The sequence below is a fragment of the Oxyura jamaicensis genome, chromosome Z (assembly GCF_011077185.1).
Source record: "Oxyura jamaicensis isolate SHBP4307 breed ruddy duck chromosome Z, BPBGC_Ojam_1.0, whole genome shotgun sequence".
Taxonomy (NCBI): domain Eukaryota; kingdom Metazoa; phylum Chordata; class Aves; order Anseriformes; family Anatidae; genus Oxyura; species Oxyura jamaicensis.
In genome coordinates, this window is record NC_048926.1 from 2,236,382 (window position 1) to 2,251,811 (window position 15,430).

The 15,430-nt window shown below is 41.2% G+C and overlaps 1 protein-coding gene across 4 annotated transcripts in view; it reads left to right on the forward strand.

Annotated features, from left to right (window-relative positions):
- The window catches only part of DYM (dymeclin), a 176,066-nt gene that overhangs the window by 23,915 nt on the left and 136,721 nt on the right, over positions 1 to 15,430 (forward strand). For all 4 annotated transcript variants that reach the window (XM_035309185.1, XM_035309186.1, XM_035309184.1 and 1 more), the window contains exons 8-9: positions 453 to 578; positions 1,093 to 1,235. In XM_035309185.1, coding sequence (XP_035165076.1) covers positions 453 to 578; positions 1,093 to 1,235 — 269 coding nt within the window. The remainder of the gene's footprint in view (positions 1 to 452; positions 579 to 1,092; positions 1,236 to 15,430) is intronic.

Sequence of the window (15,430 nt, forward strand, 5' to 3'; positions counted from 1 at the left end):
ACAACAGATGTCCTTCCCATCCATTTAGCTCTGTAGTCTTTCCGAATTCACTTAATGAGCTTTGGTAAACTATCCAAAACCGGCCATTTCCCGGTCTTAGAACGACAATTTTGTTTAACGGGACAAAGGACACGTTTTTGAGATGTATTTATTATTTTTAGTGTGCCGTGTGCTCCGAAAATGGCAGGTGGAACGCTCTGGGCAACGCTGCAATGTTTTCACGTTGTCTTCTGGCATATCAAAAAATGCTTGCAGCAATAAAAAAGAGCGCGTTATCCGTGTGAAGCCACGTGGCTTTTTCCTAGCGAGTTTGATTTGTTGGTTAGCTGGTCCCAGTTGAGACTTGCTGTAAAACGCATAACCTCAAGTGAAGCTGTTGAGCGTTCTTGTGAGTATGTTAATAAATAAAGCCGGTAGATTAATCTTTTCCAAATCTTCCCTTTTTCCTGCAGAGATATTACGTACAGCATTTCCTTGGAAGCTGTGACGACGCTCGTCGTCTTCCTCTCCTGCCAGCTGTTTCACAAGGAAATCCTGCGAGAAAGCCTCATTCACAAATACCTGATGCATGGTCGATGGTACGTCGTGTTCTGGGCGGGGCTGGACCAAGTAGGGCAAGAAAAGAACCTTTAAATGCAGACAGATTTTTCTTAGGTGTGCTTGCTGTCTGGTTTTTGGGAGCAGCAGGTACCTGGCCTCCAGAGGCACGTTCCACACATCGGTTGACTTCAAAGTAGTGTTGAAAACCAAAATATTTCGGCAACCGTGCTCCTGAAGGTGCTCCAACGGGGTCCTGCTGGAGTCGGTGCAGCTCTGCATGGTCAAAACCTCGGTGTTCTTTCCCTTTCAATCTGTAAGGAGGCGCGGTGCCCAAGACTGCTGTGCACCCCGCCTGGTCTTTGCGGTGTAGTTGATTAGACTTGACTCGCAGGTGAGATAACGAGCATCCGTTCCTCCTCAAATAATCGACGGGACTCTTAAAACGAGCTGAGATCTAAGCATATCCTCCTTGGAGGGAACGAAAGTTCTGTAGTTGAGCCAAATTTTGCAACTTGTCAATCAACCTGAGCTGGCCGTTCTTTTTCTTCGCAGTCTCCCATATACCAGCAGACTTGTGAAAACCTTGCTATATAACTTCATTAGACAAGAAAGAAGCCCTCCTCCGGGGACCCACGTCTTTCAGCAGCAGACGGATGGAGGAGGACTGCTGTACGGAATTGCATCCGGGGTGGCAAGTGAGTCTTTTCTCTAAACAATTTGTCGGGTCTCAGGAAGTATTGCCTTCTGTGTGACCTCTCTTACAAACAAATGCACCTGTAGTCTGTTTTTTTAGAACAAGTGATGCTAATGTGCACGCTCAGTAAAGAAAAGCTATAACCATGGCCCCACAAGAAAGATTACAAACTGTTGTAATCATGCGTGCTCCATCTTGAGATGTGAAACAATCGGCAGGCGCTGCAGAGATGTTCCATGCAGGACAGTAGATGGTAACAGTAGCACTTCGCCCCCTTTTCTTTTCCTTTGCTGATACTTTTAATTCTTTAAAAGTGCCCCGTTTGACAAATCACACGTTTCAAGTTATTTAAAATGTAATAAATACTCAATAAATACTCCTTAAGACTCTATTGTTCAAGAGCTAGACACGTTTTCAGAGACTGCATATTTTATTCCTTACTTTTACTGTATGGATATGGCAACCTGCCCTAGGTGGCTCTGCTTGAGCAGGGAATTTGGACTAGATGATCCGAAGAAGCTCCTTCCAGAAGCTCCTTCCAAACTCGAAGCTTCTGTGATACAAAAGAACGGCCTAGATATGAATTTTTATAACATAGTGTATGCCTTTCCCGGTAGGTTGATTAATGTTTTTCCTGCGTGTTGTGAATAGCCTGTGACCTTCCGTGGTTGGTTGGTTTGTTATAGAGAGATTCTGCCTGGAGAATACAAAGGACTTAATGACATATTGTTAAGCAAAAGGGGTTTCATGTTTCTTTATGCTATATACTGCGTTTTGATTGGGTGGTTGCTCTCTTCGCCGTACCAGATGTGTGGTTTTTTTAGATGCGTATTGCGTGTAAAAACTCTCCCTCAACAATTCCATTTATAATAAAAATAAAACATAATTTCTTGCTAGCAGTAACGTTATCTACTACTTCCCTTTTATTCGATAAATCTAAATAAGACTTTGCAAGTCAGTTGTTGTTAGAACATATCCTATTTATTTTGATCTTCTGTGAAATCCACTCCCTGGAAGCATCCCTAGGGAACAGTAAAGTTTGTGCCGCGTGTGGCCTGCCAGAAAATGTTTTTGCAGGCTGACTGTGACAGTGCACGTGGATCTCCTCCTGGAGGCAGTAAAAGAGCACGTCTCTGTAACGTAGTGCAGCGTATCCTAAACGCGTTCCTGCTTCTGTGGAAGGTGAGGTTACACGGAGCCCGGTGCGTTCACAACACTCATCTTCTTTCTGGTTTCTAGTGTATGTGCTCGGGGCAGACCACGGCAGTGTTTGGGTTATGCCCATAAGGTAAACGTGTCAGAAAACAGTTGTTCGGTTTGCTGTTTATTTAGACAGAGAAGAGAAAGTAATTAAACTGTTCCTTACAACATTTTTTTTGGAAGTCCCAGCAGGTACGTTCTTTTCCTTCTTGTCAGTTGCTGGAGAAAATTGCTTTTAAAAGGTTTCCCAAAGCGGATTTCATTATGCGGTTTGTGCTTCAGCTTGTGACTGCGGAGTGGTTTTTCCCGGCGTATTTTGTTGATACCTGCACCACGTTTTCATTCATCTTGATTCTAATCATACAGTCATGCCCGAGTATCTTTCTGTCCTAGTGCAAAGAGCTTTTTTTCCTCTTCACTTGCTTAACCTAAGTCCATCCAAACTGTCACCACCTTTCCTTCCTCCATAGCTCCTCTGATAACATAGCCCCACATGACTTTTTCCTCCTCGTATATCACGTTTGCATTTCTTCATGCAAATTCTTAAGGTGTCTGCCTACGTGTGTTCTTGTCTCTTCCTACATTTCCACCCCCCTTTGCTCCTTCTTGAACCATTCTCTTAACAACTCCCTTGGCATACTCCCACACTTATTTTGTTGCCTCTTTCATGAGCACTTGAAGTGCCATCATTTCTCCTGGTGAATTAAGTATCTTCATATGAAGCTTTAGGTAGAAGAGCTCTTGTAAAGCGCTCTCTAATAACCCATCCAGGAAAGGGGAAAAAATAAATGCCATCTCCTGTTGGAAAATAGGAATAGTACTTCTGTTTGCGTGCACGTGGTTAGTTAATATTCTTTGCCTGGATTCGGTGCTGGACTATAGATGAAACTTGGGCACGCTAAGATTGGTAGAATAAATGGCATATTTGTCCATTGATAACAGCTCTGAATTAAGCCCTTTGTCACCTTTTTTTAAAGCATCGGGTACGTGTGTAGAGTGCAATAAAAATTTTGAAAACAGCAACACAAACTGATTGTTATATAAAAAAAAAAAAGACTTGAGCAGATGTAGAAAAACTTCCAGAAGTGATTTCTATATTGTTTTATTTTTGTAAGTTTTGTAGGCTTTTAAGACATTACAAGATAGACACTTAAAGAATGAAAGAATTGAAAACTCGCTTCTACGTCTTTTAAATACTACACAATTCTTAAAGTAAGTCTAATGAAATAATCCATCGTTTATTTAGGACGAAAAGAGGCAGGAGCCTGGTTTTTAAAACCTTTTCATGGAATGTTGAGGCCTAAGGTAATCATTGTACTTATTAATTGGGAATCTATATAACTTGATACCACAGTTATCTACCTTATTTTGTTGTTTTTGTGCATATTTTGTAGTCGCTTGCACAGCAGCAGTAGGTCTGCAAACTTGTAGAAGCGCTGTTTTAAGCCCCCCCTCCTTTCCTTCCTCGTGATTCTGCAGGAGTGATAACTGCACACAACGTGAGCAGAAGTTTACCCTTTCCCACAGTTAACCTTGTCCTGCTTCTCATCCTCTGTAGCCTGTTTCTTTTCCTCTCGTGAACCTCCTTAACCCTGAAACCGTGCAGCCAGCATCCTCACACCGATTTCTCCTCCTTGGTTTGACCTCTGACTGCATGCAAGGTGCCTGTGTGCTGCAAGTACATTTTTCTCTCATATATAAAGCACCTTGATGAGAATTGCGTTGCCAATTCTGCAGTCGTCCAATAGCTAAATACACAGTTGTGGGTTTGGAGCGAGGGGGGGGAATGATATTTTAGTTTGCTAACTTCATAAAGGACATTCTTCAATGCAGTATCTTTGGCATTGAGTCAGTTGTGTTTTGAATCCAGCAGTCTTTTTGTAGGTGTGCAAAATAATTGTGACGTGCTGCTAGATCTGGTTATATTTTCATGTGCTCCGAAGGCCTAAGTGACATCAGTATGAATGGCAGTAGACGTGTTTCATGTTATAAATAAACAGAAGTTTTTTACTTGGTCGTTTGATTTCTTGCAAACTGAAACTCATGCTACGTTGAGGAGCTACCAGACAAGTAATAAATTAAGACAGGAAGATGCTAGTGCTACTCAAGACCATCAAAAAATGAACGTAAACGGTTTCATTTGGAACAGTTGATCCAGTTTATGTTCTGCTGTTGAAAAGATAACCCCACCTTAAAGCATCTTGAAGTCCTTAGGAGTTACTGCAGTGGTAGCTTCTCGTTGACTTAGTGTGTGTTCAGGTAATTTTAATAGTGATGGGTACAATGCTCTACCTGGAAGAAATCCATGGAAGGTGATTTATCTTGATTAGTCACCTGATCAATCTTCTTAACTGTTTTGGCCCACAGATGTACTGCGGTATCATTAACATGAATCACAGAACTCAGTGTGTAGTCGTCACCAGCTACTTGTTTTCTCATGCCTGTACTCTTCGGTTGGAACCAGGCAAACATTCCTGAACGCTTCATGGAAGTGTGTACTTCAGTCTGCGTGATGTCACTCAACAGTAGTGTACCTGAAGAGGGAATCTGACCTATTTTACACATCTATGACTTGTGTATACCAAGGTTTCTTCTTTTTCTGCTGACATTCTCATTAACAGTTACATTTGGCATGGTTATCTTTATAAAATAAACTGTTCATTCCCATCTAGTGTTTAATGTTAAAATTGAAGAGGAAAAAGGTATGGAGTCTGATTTTTTTAATATCTAGTTTAAAATACATCAAAGTAGAAAGCCAAAAACGACTACTTACACAGATCTATTATTTTTTACCATTCCAGTAGACTTTTTTCTTACAGATACTTCAATCTAGTTGGTTTGACCTTCCAGAACCTGTTTCTGATTTGTCAGAGGTCTAGTTTATGTATCTGCTCCATAAACCTAAACTTCAACTTTCTGTGTCTCCCTTGTGCCTTGTCGGTGTTTGTTCATGCTCAGCATGATGAAAATGTAGATCTAAGACTTCTGTCCCACTTCTGTTAATCTTCCTTCTTGCTTACAGTCCATACCAGCAGCATCCTCTTGTCACTGCAATCATGGCATTTGATTCAGCCTGTGTGTGAAGATTTAGGGTCCCGATCTTCAGCTTTTTTCTTAATTTCTCTGAAGACGTGTCTGAACTGCAGCAAAACATGTGCCTGCAGGTCAAGTAAGTGTCCTTTGAAATTAAGAGGTTGTGTGTTAATAGTAACGTAGCTGGGGGGAGGTTCAGTCAGCAAAAGCTGCCCAGGAAGCCGGATTCTAGGGCAGCTGCATCCTGACCAACATCTGTGCTGTGCAGCAGCTCTGGTGCTCTGGGGACCAGGTGAGCATGAAGTTAGGCCGAACTACTGTCAGAAGGGGCTGTGAATGTTCCCCTTTGAGAATCTTCGTTGCCTTTCTGCAGATAAAAATGGTCTGTGTTAATCGTAGTGGCACAGGAAAACATTGCCTCAGGCATAAATCTCTTCTGAGATGTCTTCCGCAGAGATATCTTCACTATCAAGCTCTTGCACAGTTCCTTTGACATAGACTGTGGTTTTTTTGGTGTGTTTTTGTTTGTTTTTAATTTATCTTTGTGGTTTTGAACGATGTGAGTGTACAGCAGTTACGCAGCAGTAGCACTTCTGGTAGCATGACTAGGCCCCAGGTCCAGCAAACGTTTGGGGGGTTTCGATCACAAGGATCTGCAACCAAACGGTAGGATGGCTTCCTTCATTTCCTCTCAGGGAGACCCTGCCGGGGACCCTTAGAGCAGTGACAAAATATTTTGTAGCTAAACCTTCTCAAAGCTTATTTTTTAATGCTTTAAGTCCTCTTGATACCCTCTGTGATACCTACCTGACACAGGTTTGTGGTGTGCGGAGGGCACTGCCCATGGTGCTGCCTAGTAACTGCCTCATTTCTCTCGTGAATCCCTCTTTTTCTCTCTGTGAATCCTTTTTGTCTCTCGTCCTGTATGTAGGTTGTTGAGGATAGATAGAGACCATCCTTCAGCATGTACAGTACGTAGCATAACGAGGTTGTGGTTCGTGACTGGAGCTTCTGATTTCTGTGGTAATTCAGATCATAATTGCAACCATATGTTCCAGCTTGTTTACTGAGAGTTCGGCAGCGAGTTTCATGAGGTGTGTTGGTGATTTATCTCCCTGACATTTATTCTGATATGCCAAAACCTTGAACAGCTTCAAGTAACCCATTATAAAATAAGTTTGTTTTTTTAAAAAAAGCCCTGCACTAATAAATAAATAAAGAAATCAAAACCCAAGTCCCCTGTTGGCTCAGAAAATATTTTTCCTTAATTCTTAGCAGAAAATGCTTGTTAAGGGAAAAAAAAACACTGATATCTTGCAAACATTAGGGCAAGTGTGAAAGAATTTTATATTGGTGAAAAAAAAATGATGCTTTCCAAACTTTTCCTAGCTCTAGAGAATTACAGAAATTGAAATTGAGAACTGCAGAATTAATCATTACAGAACTTCAACTAAAACTTCTGTTTTTCAAAAAGAAAAATCCTGTTAGGCTTACAAGTTCAATCTTTTCTTGAAATCCTATACATTTCAACTCAGGAACGGCGAAGAAGCTGTTTTGACCTCTTTGCTTCTTAATCAGTGTCGACAAGGGTATGGATCTCCTCTACAGAAGTAAATCTGAAAATGCTTTAATACGATTAACGCCATAATTTCTGCTTCAGTTTTGAACGTACTGCGGTTGACTAAGTGGGTTGACCATGTTGTTTACAAGGCCAAAACGTGGGAATCGAGCGTGAAGTCTTCTGGCTCGGGGGCTTCCAGTAGGCCACGGTGCTTCTCATGAAGTATTGCCCAAACTTAGTGATGGGCATCCTTCTGGATGGTGCAGAATTTAGATGTGACCAAAAGGTTTTTGTGCGAATTACAATATTAAATTATAAAATATTATCAATTATTAAAGCGATATTAAAATAACACCTGTTACTTCCATAAGGAAGTTATTCTTCATAACTTTGAAAATGTTTTGTACAATGCATACCTCTATGTCTGCAGCGTACCACTCTTCTGCTACACACTTTCTATTGGAAGATAGCCCAGTAGTTAGGAAAACGGGTGGATTATTTGTTTTTTATTTGTATTTCAAAACTGTACAGCCTTGTAGATTCACGCAGAAACTTTCAACATCGACTAGAACCATAAGTACGAACTCTTTTCGTTATGGTAAATCTTGAATTCAGCTGCGTAGTGTGTTCATTTTAAAATTGTCAGTATATGAAGAGGACATTGAACTTGTGTAGTGCGGGATAAGATGATCTTGGCAAAGCGAGCGCAAAATGAGCATCTTGGCTGTAATGACTTTTGTAGTTTAATGACTTCGGTAGTTTTGTGATGGTGCGACCTTACTGGTGCTCCTTGTATGTGTAGCGGAGCTGTATTCCGGTGGTGTCGATTCTACTCAAAATCCCTGTGCTTAGTGACTTGGTTCTCCACTCATTATCTACCACACTTCTTAGCCACTCTCCAGGGGTGCCCCGTTTCTTCATAGTTCAGGGACTCTGGAATTTCATCGATCTGGGTGCAGCTCACAGTATGGTTTCTCTGGCATCTTGTTGGGTTAGTATTTAAGAGTGCGTATTTACGGTGTCGCGTATATGGGCTGAAGTGTTTGTCTCTGATTTAGAGGGTTGATTTCCTGAAAGGTTGAGTTCATGAAAAACTCGATTTCAATAGCTGTTGTTTCGAATGAACGCTTTCAATGGTGAGGGGAAAGCGTTCTCCTTTACCTTTGAGCATAAAAAGCTTGGAAATCTTCCCATCTTTTATTTCTGCGGATTATAGCTTTAACTCCTTGTTTGTGTAGACCCGTGGAGGAGCTAAGTTGTGTAAGGAATGATCTAAGATTTAATGAGACCTTTCACAAAAATCTTTGTGTCAAACCAACGAAGACAAACCCTTAATACGATTATACCATAGTTATTTTTTACTTAATGTTCTAGAAAAGCCAGCGGTAATTAAATGTGTTCTGCCAAACTGTAGTTTCCAACACAAGATTTTTACATAACCTGATAAATGGCTTTTTTTCCTTTTGAACAAGCCATCAAAAACATTTTCCTTCTGTCTGCGAAAGCCTTCCCAGCCAAATTAGAGCTAAGCCAAACAGATCATACGCTTAGCAGTGTATTAGAAGAAACTCTTTTAACAGTTGCGGATTTAAATGTTTATTTCCTTTTCTCCTGAAGCCAGTAACTATTGTTGGATAGATTTGCAAGTCTTTTCTGATTGAACTTTGAAGCTGTTGGTACGTGGTAGTCGTAGTATATAGCAGTGAGCGTTATTTTTCATGACAGTTGGGTTTGTTTGTCAATTTGTTCTCTTTCAAGCGAGTGGCGTTTTCCAGAGTGACTCACTTTGGGGAAAGAAAAATACTATTAAGAAGAAAAGAATGTGGCACCTAGGAGTAGACAGCCTGATGAAAAGAATGGATTTCCATTATTTAAAAAATAAATTTCTGTACTACATGGAAATTCAATTAGTATCCTTATAGGAAAGTGTGAATTTCTGCTTGCTTCTCAATAACTTGGTATTTTTTTTATTTGGATTCAGAATCTGCTCCAGGTCCAGGGCTGTGTCCTGCCAACCTGTGTTGGTCGATGTCTGGCTGCCAACTGCCTGCGACAGCTGTCACAGGCTGGGGACGTGGCTCAAACAAAAGTGACTGGCTGCTTTGGTGTGCTGCTGGTTCAGAGGCAGCAGCTGTAGTGGTACAGCCACAGTAGCACAGCCAGAAGCCATTTACACCCACCTGTGTAGATTTATTTGTTGTTTTAAAAACAAATAGCTGTAGGCATGATGAATAAAGAAGGGCACTTTTTACTCAGATAATGACAGAACACAGGGGAATGGTTTTCAAACTACAAGAAGGGAGACTTAGATTAGGTGTTAGGAGGAAATTCTTCCCTCAGGGAGTGGTGAGGCGCTGGCACAGAGAGGTTGTGGATGCCCCAAATATTTGAGTTGAAGAACGGATCTGTTATGAAGTTATAGATACGTCCTTCACCATGGTACACGAGAGAAGACCTAGGTAGGTGAGATGCCAATCTGGAAGGCAGAGAACCCAATTCCTCGTTGCGCAAGTTGTGATCTGCTCCACGAATGTGATGAAGTTAACATTGAAGTTGTTACTGGTAAACAAACTCTTCTTGTTGGAGTATCATTAGAGGCTTGCTCGTGCAACATGCACAGCGAGTTGGCCCAACAAGTTCTTGCATGTTACCGCTTAGCGTTTTAGGTGGATGTTTTCGTGTTTGACCTCTCCAGATAAGTCTCTGGATAGTATTCCTTCCTTTGTGCCAATCGTTGCCATTCTGTGATCTTCCCTTACTCATTTTGGAACATTTTTTGTGAGGTTTATCATCGACTGTTACTGTAGAACTGCTGCAGTTCAATGGACAGATTTTTTTTACTCGGCAGAGATCCAAACCTCGTCTTCCTGTTACGGATATTAATACCGACAGAGTTGAGACCCTGTCACTCTCCTGAATCATGTAGGTAACACATTTAGAAACCAGGTTTCATAAGAGTTGTGGTCAGGAAAAGGACAAGGTTTTTTTGTCTAAATGAAAAGTTTTAGAATGAGCGCAGCTCTGGAATAATTCCTAATAATTAAGACTAAATTTCTTGTCACTTCTCCTAATATTTTGGAGCTTTTTTCAGCGTTATAAGAACCTGTAACTGATAATTATACAGACATAAAATCCCAAAATGAACAAACAGAATTTTTACTTCCTTAGTGGTCTTAGCTCACACAAAGAAAACCACATTAATTAGTTAAATCCAGCAAGCGAGGTGGTTTTATGCTGCAGTTAAGTCAGTTGGATTAAAATCCCTTTACTTATGCCATGAATATACACGAGTGTTAGTTCGGTATTAAACAGTTAATGATCTTTAAGTTGTAATATGTGATTAGGGTGATGTCTGTAGGTTGTCCGAGGGTGACAGAACTTGTACCAGTAGGTTTGCTCGACTTCAGCTAGCGCTTACCTTTTTGAAGCCTCATTAATATTTAAGGTGAGCTTCCAGGATTTATTTTGCACTTCACATCCGGTGAAGAGTATACCTAAAGCATGCAGACGTTAATTAGAAACCCAATTCCAAGAACTTAGGGTGTTTGTAAGGGGATGCACAAGGCTGTCGGGATGGCTTCCAGCATCCCGTCTTTTTTCTTTCCACCGTGCCACCTCTACTGTCCTGTGCCATTTTTGTGTACAGCAGGCAGCTTATAGACCCATGCAGTGCCCAGGTGGATGCTCACACTTTGGCTGAAGGGCATTAGGAAGGGACAGCAGGCGTGTCTTAAACAGGGCCTCGTTTTCCTTGGGGATTTCTTTTTTCTTGTCCTCCTTTCTTCTCTTTTAGAGAACTGTGGATTGGGAAACCGAAGTCTCGTCTTCAATTCAGAGACAGAGTTCCTTTCTAATCCTTTTATAAGTCTTCCTCCTGGAAAATGCAGGCAGGAGCACCCACCCTTCCTCCCACTGCTGAGGTGGTGGCTTGGGAGAGGCTTCCTGGGAGATGGCAAGATCCTCGAACTGCTGAAGGAACCTGATCTGCTCTATTCTGCCATCAGGAGCATGTTGTCAGTATGTAACCCTAGTTGTGTGTAAGAAAAATTTGACCATTAGAGTCCCTGTCACAGCTATGCTCAAACACTTCGGCAAAGGTTGATTTGGAAATTCTCTTCATCCTTTAAAACAAACTAGTTTTCAGCAGATCTGAATTAGGGTTGAAATGAACTAGGGCCGTGTAGACAAGAAATAGGTCTTCCGCAACTGGTTCTTACTGTACCAGTCACGTAATACCTCTCTGAATTCAAGGCTTTGTGAAGTCAAATTGAAAAAGTGGGGAGGAGGAGTAAAATACGAGAGAAGTGAATCATTTGCTGAGCACCATCTGAGCTAATTTTTTTTCCTCTGTATTCTCAAGGACAGTCTTGTATCAAAGTTATCAAGCTTGCAAACTTTTATTTTGGACCGGCAAAGGTTCCTATCTTTTCTTTAAACGGAAATTTAACTAGAGGCTGCCTGCCTGAAGGCATGTCTTCTTTCCAGCTGTATAAGCTGGTCTTACGTTACTCTCTAAATACTTCACCTTTGTAGTTTTTGTGTCAGCGTAGAAGCTACGCAGTTCTTACCCTAAAGAGAAAAGATCCTCAAGATTGTCATTAATCGTAGATGACAATGGCAAATTCTAGGATGCGTAATATCCTTCCTAGTGCTCTACTTGGAAAAGGACATGTATTTATGGCTTAAAAATCGGTTATGGTGTCCATCTGGGCTGTGGTTATCCACAGAGAATCGTTCCTGCAGCGTCCCAATAGCTTCAGTGGAAACCTTTTGAGGTCGGGCCCTAAGCTTTCAACTCCTTAGCCTTGGCGAAGGTGCTGAGTGCTTGTAGGGAGGCAGTTAAATATGAGGGGGATGGATCTTTTATCATGGTTTTTTAATCTGTAGTGATGGAGGAAATAGAGGTGCATTTTATTTTTCATAGTATAGCAGGTGGAGCACTTTTAAAATAAATAAATAACAATTTTATTGGAAACAGACTGTCATGGCAAAGTCACAGTATTTCAAGTCACCAACTATTCCGGTCAAGTCACCGTGTTTAAGCACTCGAAGAAGATGGCGTAGCCTTCCAGTTACAGCCCACGTTGTACCGTGTGCGCAAATCGCCCTGGAGGGGGAATGCTGTGCTAGGACGTCTCCAGCCAGTTTTGGTCCTTCGGCTGTACATGATGACTTTCAGAATAAAGAGCTTAAGAAGCCATTTTAGATTTTCTTGTTATTAAAATGCTTAAATAATACTCTGAAGAGCTTCTGTTCCTGTAGTCACTGGTGAACACTTAGTTCTTCTGTGTTAATCACTGCTTAAGTATGGAGAATGGAACAAAACGTGTAAAGGAAAGAGTTTTACTACACAGAGGACATAATTCTATCTTCAAAGCAAAATTTTTGGAACTCTGGTAGATTTCTATAGCGCAAGGTACGATGACATGCATGGCAAATTACTTATACAGGAAACTTCTTAGAATTTTAGAAGTTTTAAAACATAAATGCTATAAAAACATGGCTGGAAAACAGAAAAGTAAATTGGCGTCTTTCAGTACTTAAAGGGAATAACAACAACAGCTGCTTGCAGTTCCATCACATGCAGTTTCATGGGGAGAAGAAACGAAAATATATTTTAAAAAAATCCTAATAATCTGATAAAGGCAACCAACTAGTTGTCCAGTGCTTACAGAATCAGATAATTTGAGATATCAAGTGTTCAGAACAATAATTCCAGACTTCTTGAAATGAATACCTGATTGAGATAGTATAGGCTTGTTAGGCAAGGATATTCTTCTGGCGATGGGATGAAAGCAAAACCACTCCCGATCGGGCTAAATTGAAGGCTGCTTTTCCATTCCACAAACTTATCCCAAAGCCATTCCTTGATTGAGCAATCTTAATTCAGTTGTAATTATGGGTATTGGAAATAAATTCTGTCCTCAGAAGCTGAAACACATTGCGACAGATTCTGACCTTGCCTGAGGTTATCCATGGGCTTTCCTGACACCAGATATTTGATAGGAGGAATCGGATTCATCTGTCAAAATGACTCTTCTTCAAATTATTTTGCGTTGACCAAGAAGGGAGTGAAGGCGAAGACTTCTTCCATCGACATTTTCGGTCTCATAAGGTCTTTCCCAGACAGCATCTGGAGCATCTGCTCCCAAAATCAAGCCTAACATCACACTGCAACTTCTAGGGGTAGGCCTGGCATTTCAATTAATCTGAATAATACTTTGGTGATTGAATGGTATTTGCCGAAAGTCTTAAACCTAACCTTTGTTGCAGAGAAACGTTTCCCGATTCCAAGCATTTTATTTTTCCTCCTTGAGTTCCTCTCTTCTAATTTTCTGTTTGGGGATTGTTTGTGCTGTCATTTCTATTCAACAGGAAATCAGGGATTTGCCGTATGACGTAGTCTTCAGGGTCTTGTTTGTTGCTTCAAGGTCGGGGCAGCCCGAGCGATGGACAGAAGCTCTAAAGCCTTTGATTTTTGTAACGGTTACTCTTGGGCAGGAACGACACGTAATCTCCATCAGAGAGCTGCTCATTATGAAAAGGGTTTATGCGACTGAAAGTACAGCGTTTTACATTTTTGTAATGTAAGTTGTCCTGAAATAGGCTTAGCATAGATGGAAAATGTGCTTGTTAGCCACGTTCCTATTCCTGCCCAACATTCCTTTGGAATTCGTCTGTAAACCTGTAGCTTGCAATGGCTGGTGACCCTACTTAATGTTGTTGTTGTAATTATTGTGTTGGTCAAAAATCTTCACGAATCAATTCTGTGTTTTAACCTTTCTGAGCTTTTTCTTTCACAATCCGGAGTTGTAACCCAACGAAGCTCTGCAAAAGTTGCACCGTTGCCCAATCAAACAACGTTTGGCTTCTGTAGCAGTCACAAAAGACGAGTCCCGGTGATGTTTAAAGTTTAAATGTTTAAAGTTTGCTTAAAAAAAAAAAGTACAGCAAGCGATACGAACAAAACAAATGGTAGGCTCTAAGACTCTTGTCTCTTCTGATTTGTACCTACCGGTGGATTTTTCTTCTTGCTAAATAGAAAATGTTTCTCCTTTGCCATTTGGCTCCGTCGTATTTTCACTGGAAGAAGAAGAAAACAAAACCTCATGTGATTTTGCCGTTTGTGTTTTGGAAAATAACGTGTTCTCAATCAGCGCTGCAGTGTTTTTCTTCCTGTCTTTTTAATAGCATCTTTTTTCCTCTTTTTTTTTTTTTTTTGAACACCCCCCTGCCCTGCCCCTCCACATCACTCCCTAAAACTCAGGGCGTGCCCGGATATTTTAGGTCGTTTGAGCACTTCATCGGCGTGTCAAGAGCCGGCATATTTGCAAATTGTAGTAGTCAACCCGTGAAGAGCTCTTATATTTAGAGCTCTGCAGTTAATTAATTTTAAATGAAACTTTCACCGTGGCTTGGCACACAACTTGAAACAAGCACAAGGCAAGTACTCAGGGTGGAAACCTGCAATACTTGTAATCGTTGCACCTTAGGTACGCGTTAATTCTTTTGTTGCGCAGCGCTGACATTTTCGTTGTCGCTTTATCCTCCTTAGGAGGCAGAACTTGAAAAGGAGTAATGGCTGGATAAATTAAAATTGATAGTGCTGCCTGCTTAGCGTGGGTGTCACGCTAGACATAATTCCTTACCAAGTGCGGTGTCCGTTATGGAAATTGTCGTTGTATCCTTGCTCAAGCGTAGGAAGGGATTTTGTCATCTGCCAAAATGCCAAACGCTTTCAACTCGGATTGAATGCGGTCCACTACCCGTGAATTATAATCAGGCGTGCATGTGGGTGTCTTAGCATTAAACTCCTATGTCTGTGTGAGAAGTGTAGGAGTTAACAAGGGCTCGGGGCGTAGTCGATAGTGTGTGCTTTTCTCTAAAAAAAAACTTGTTCTGAATGTTTTTTAGAGTCCTTTAATCCCCATCTTCCTTTAAGATGTTAACGCCGTGCTTGGTTTAAGGAATATTAATTAAGCACGTGTCTGTTTTGCTTTGTTTTTCTCTTCTGGGCTTGTACCAAGTGGGGATTTAAAAACTAGCTGATGAGGTCCGTAGGCTCTGCTTGAGTATTTAAGGCATCTTTACGCAACTTGGTGCTGATTTCAAGTATTTATTGTAATAACTACATCATGGTGTTGCATTTATTTGGAGGCAGGTGTTTCTGTAGCTGCTTAGGCTTTTCCTACGTGCCTAAGCACATTCTAGTTACCCTTCCAAAAGTTTTCATGTTTGTTTCACAGTTCCTTAGAATCCCAGTTGCTGGGTGAGATTCCACGTTGACTTGGATTCCAACAGAAGTACGAGCTGCTGTTCAGAGAAGCTCAGACCACGTACTGCGACTCTTGCCTGCGTGTTTCTACCTCTCCTCCTTTTTTGCTGATGTTTGCAGCTGTGTG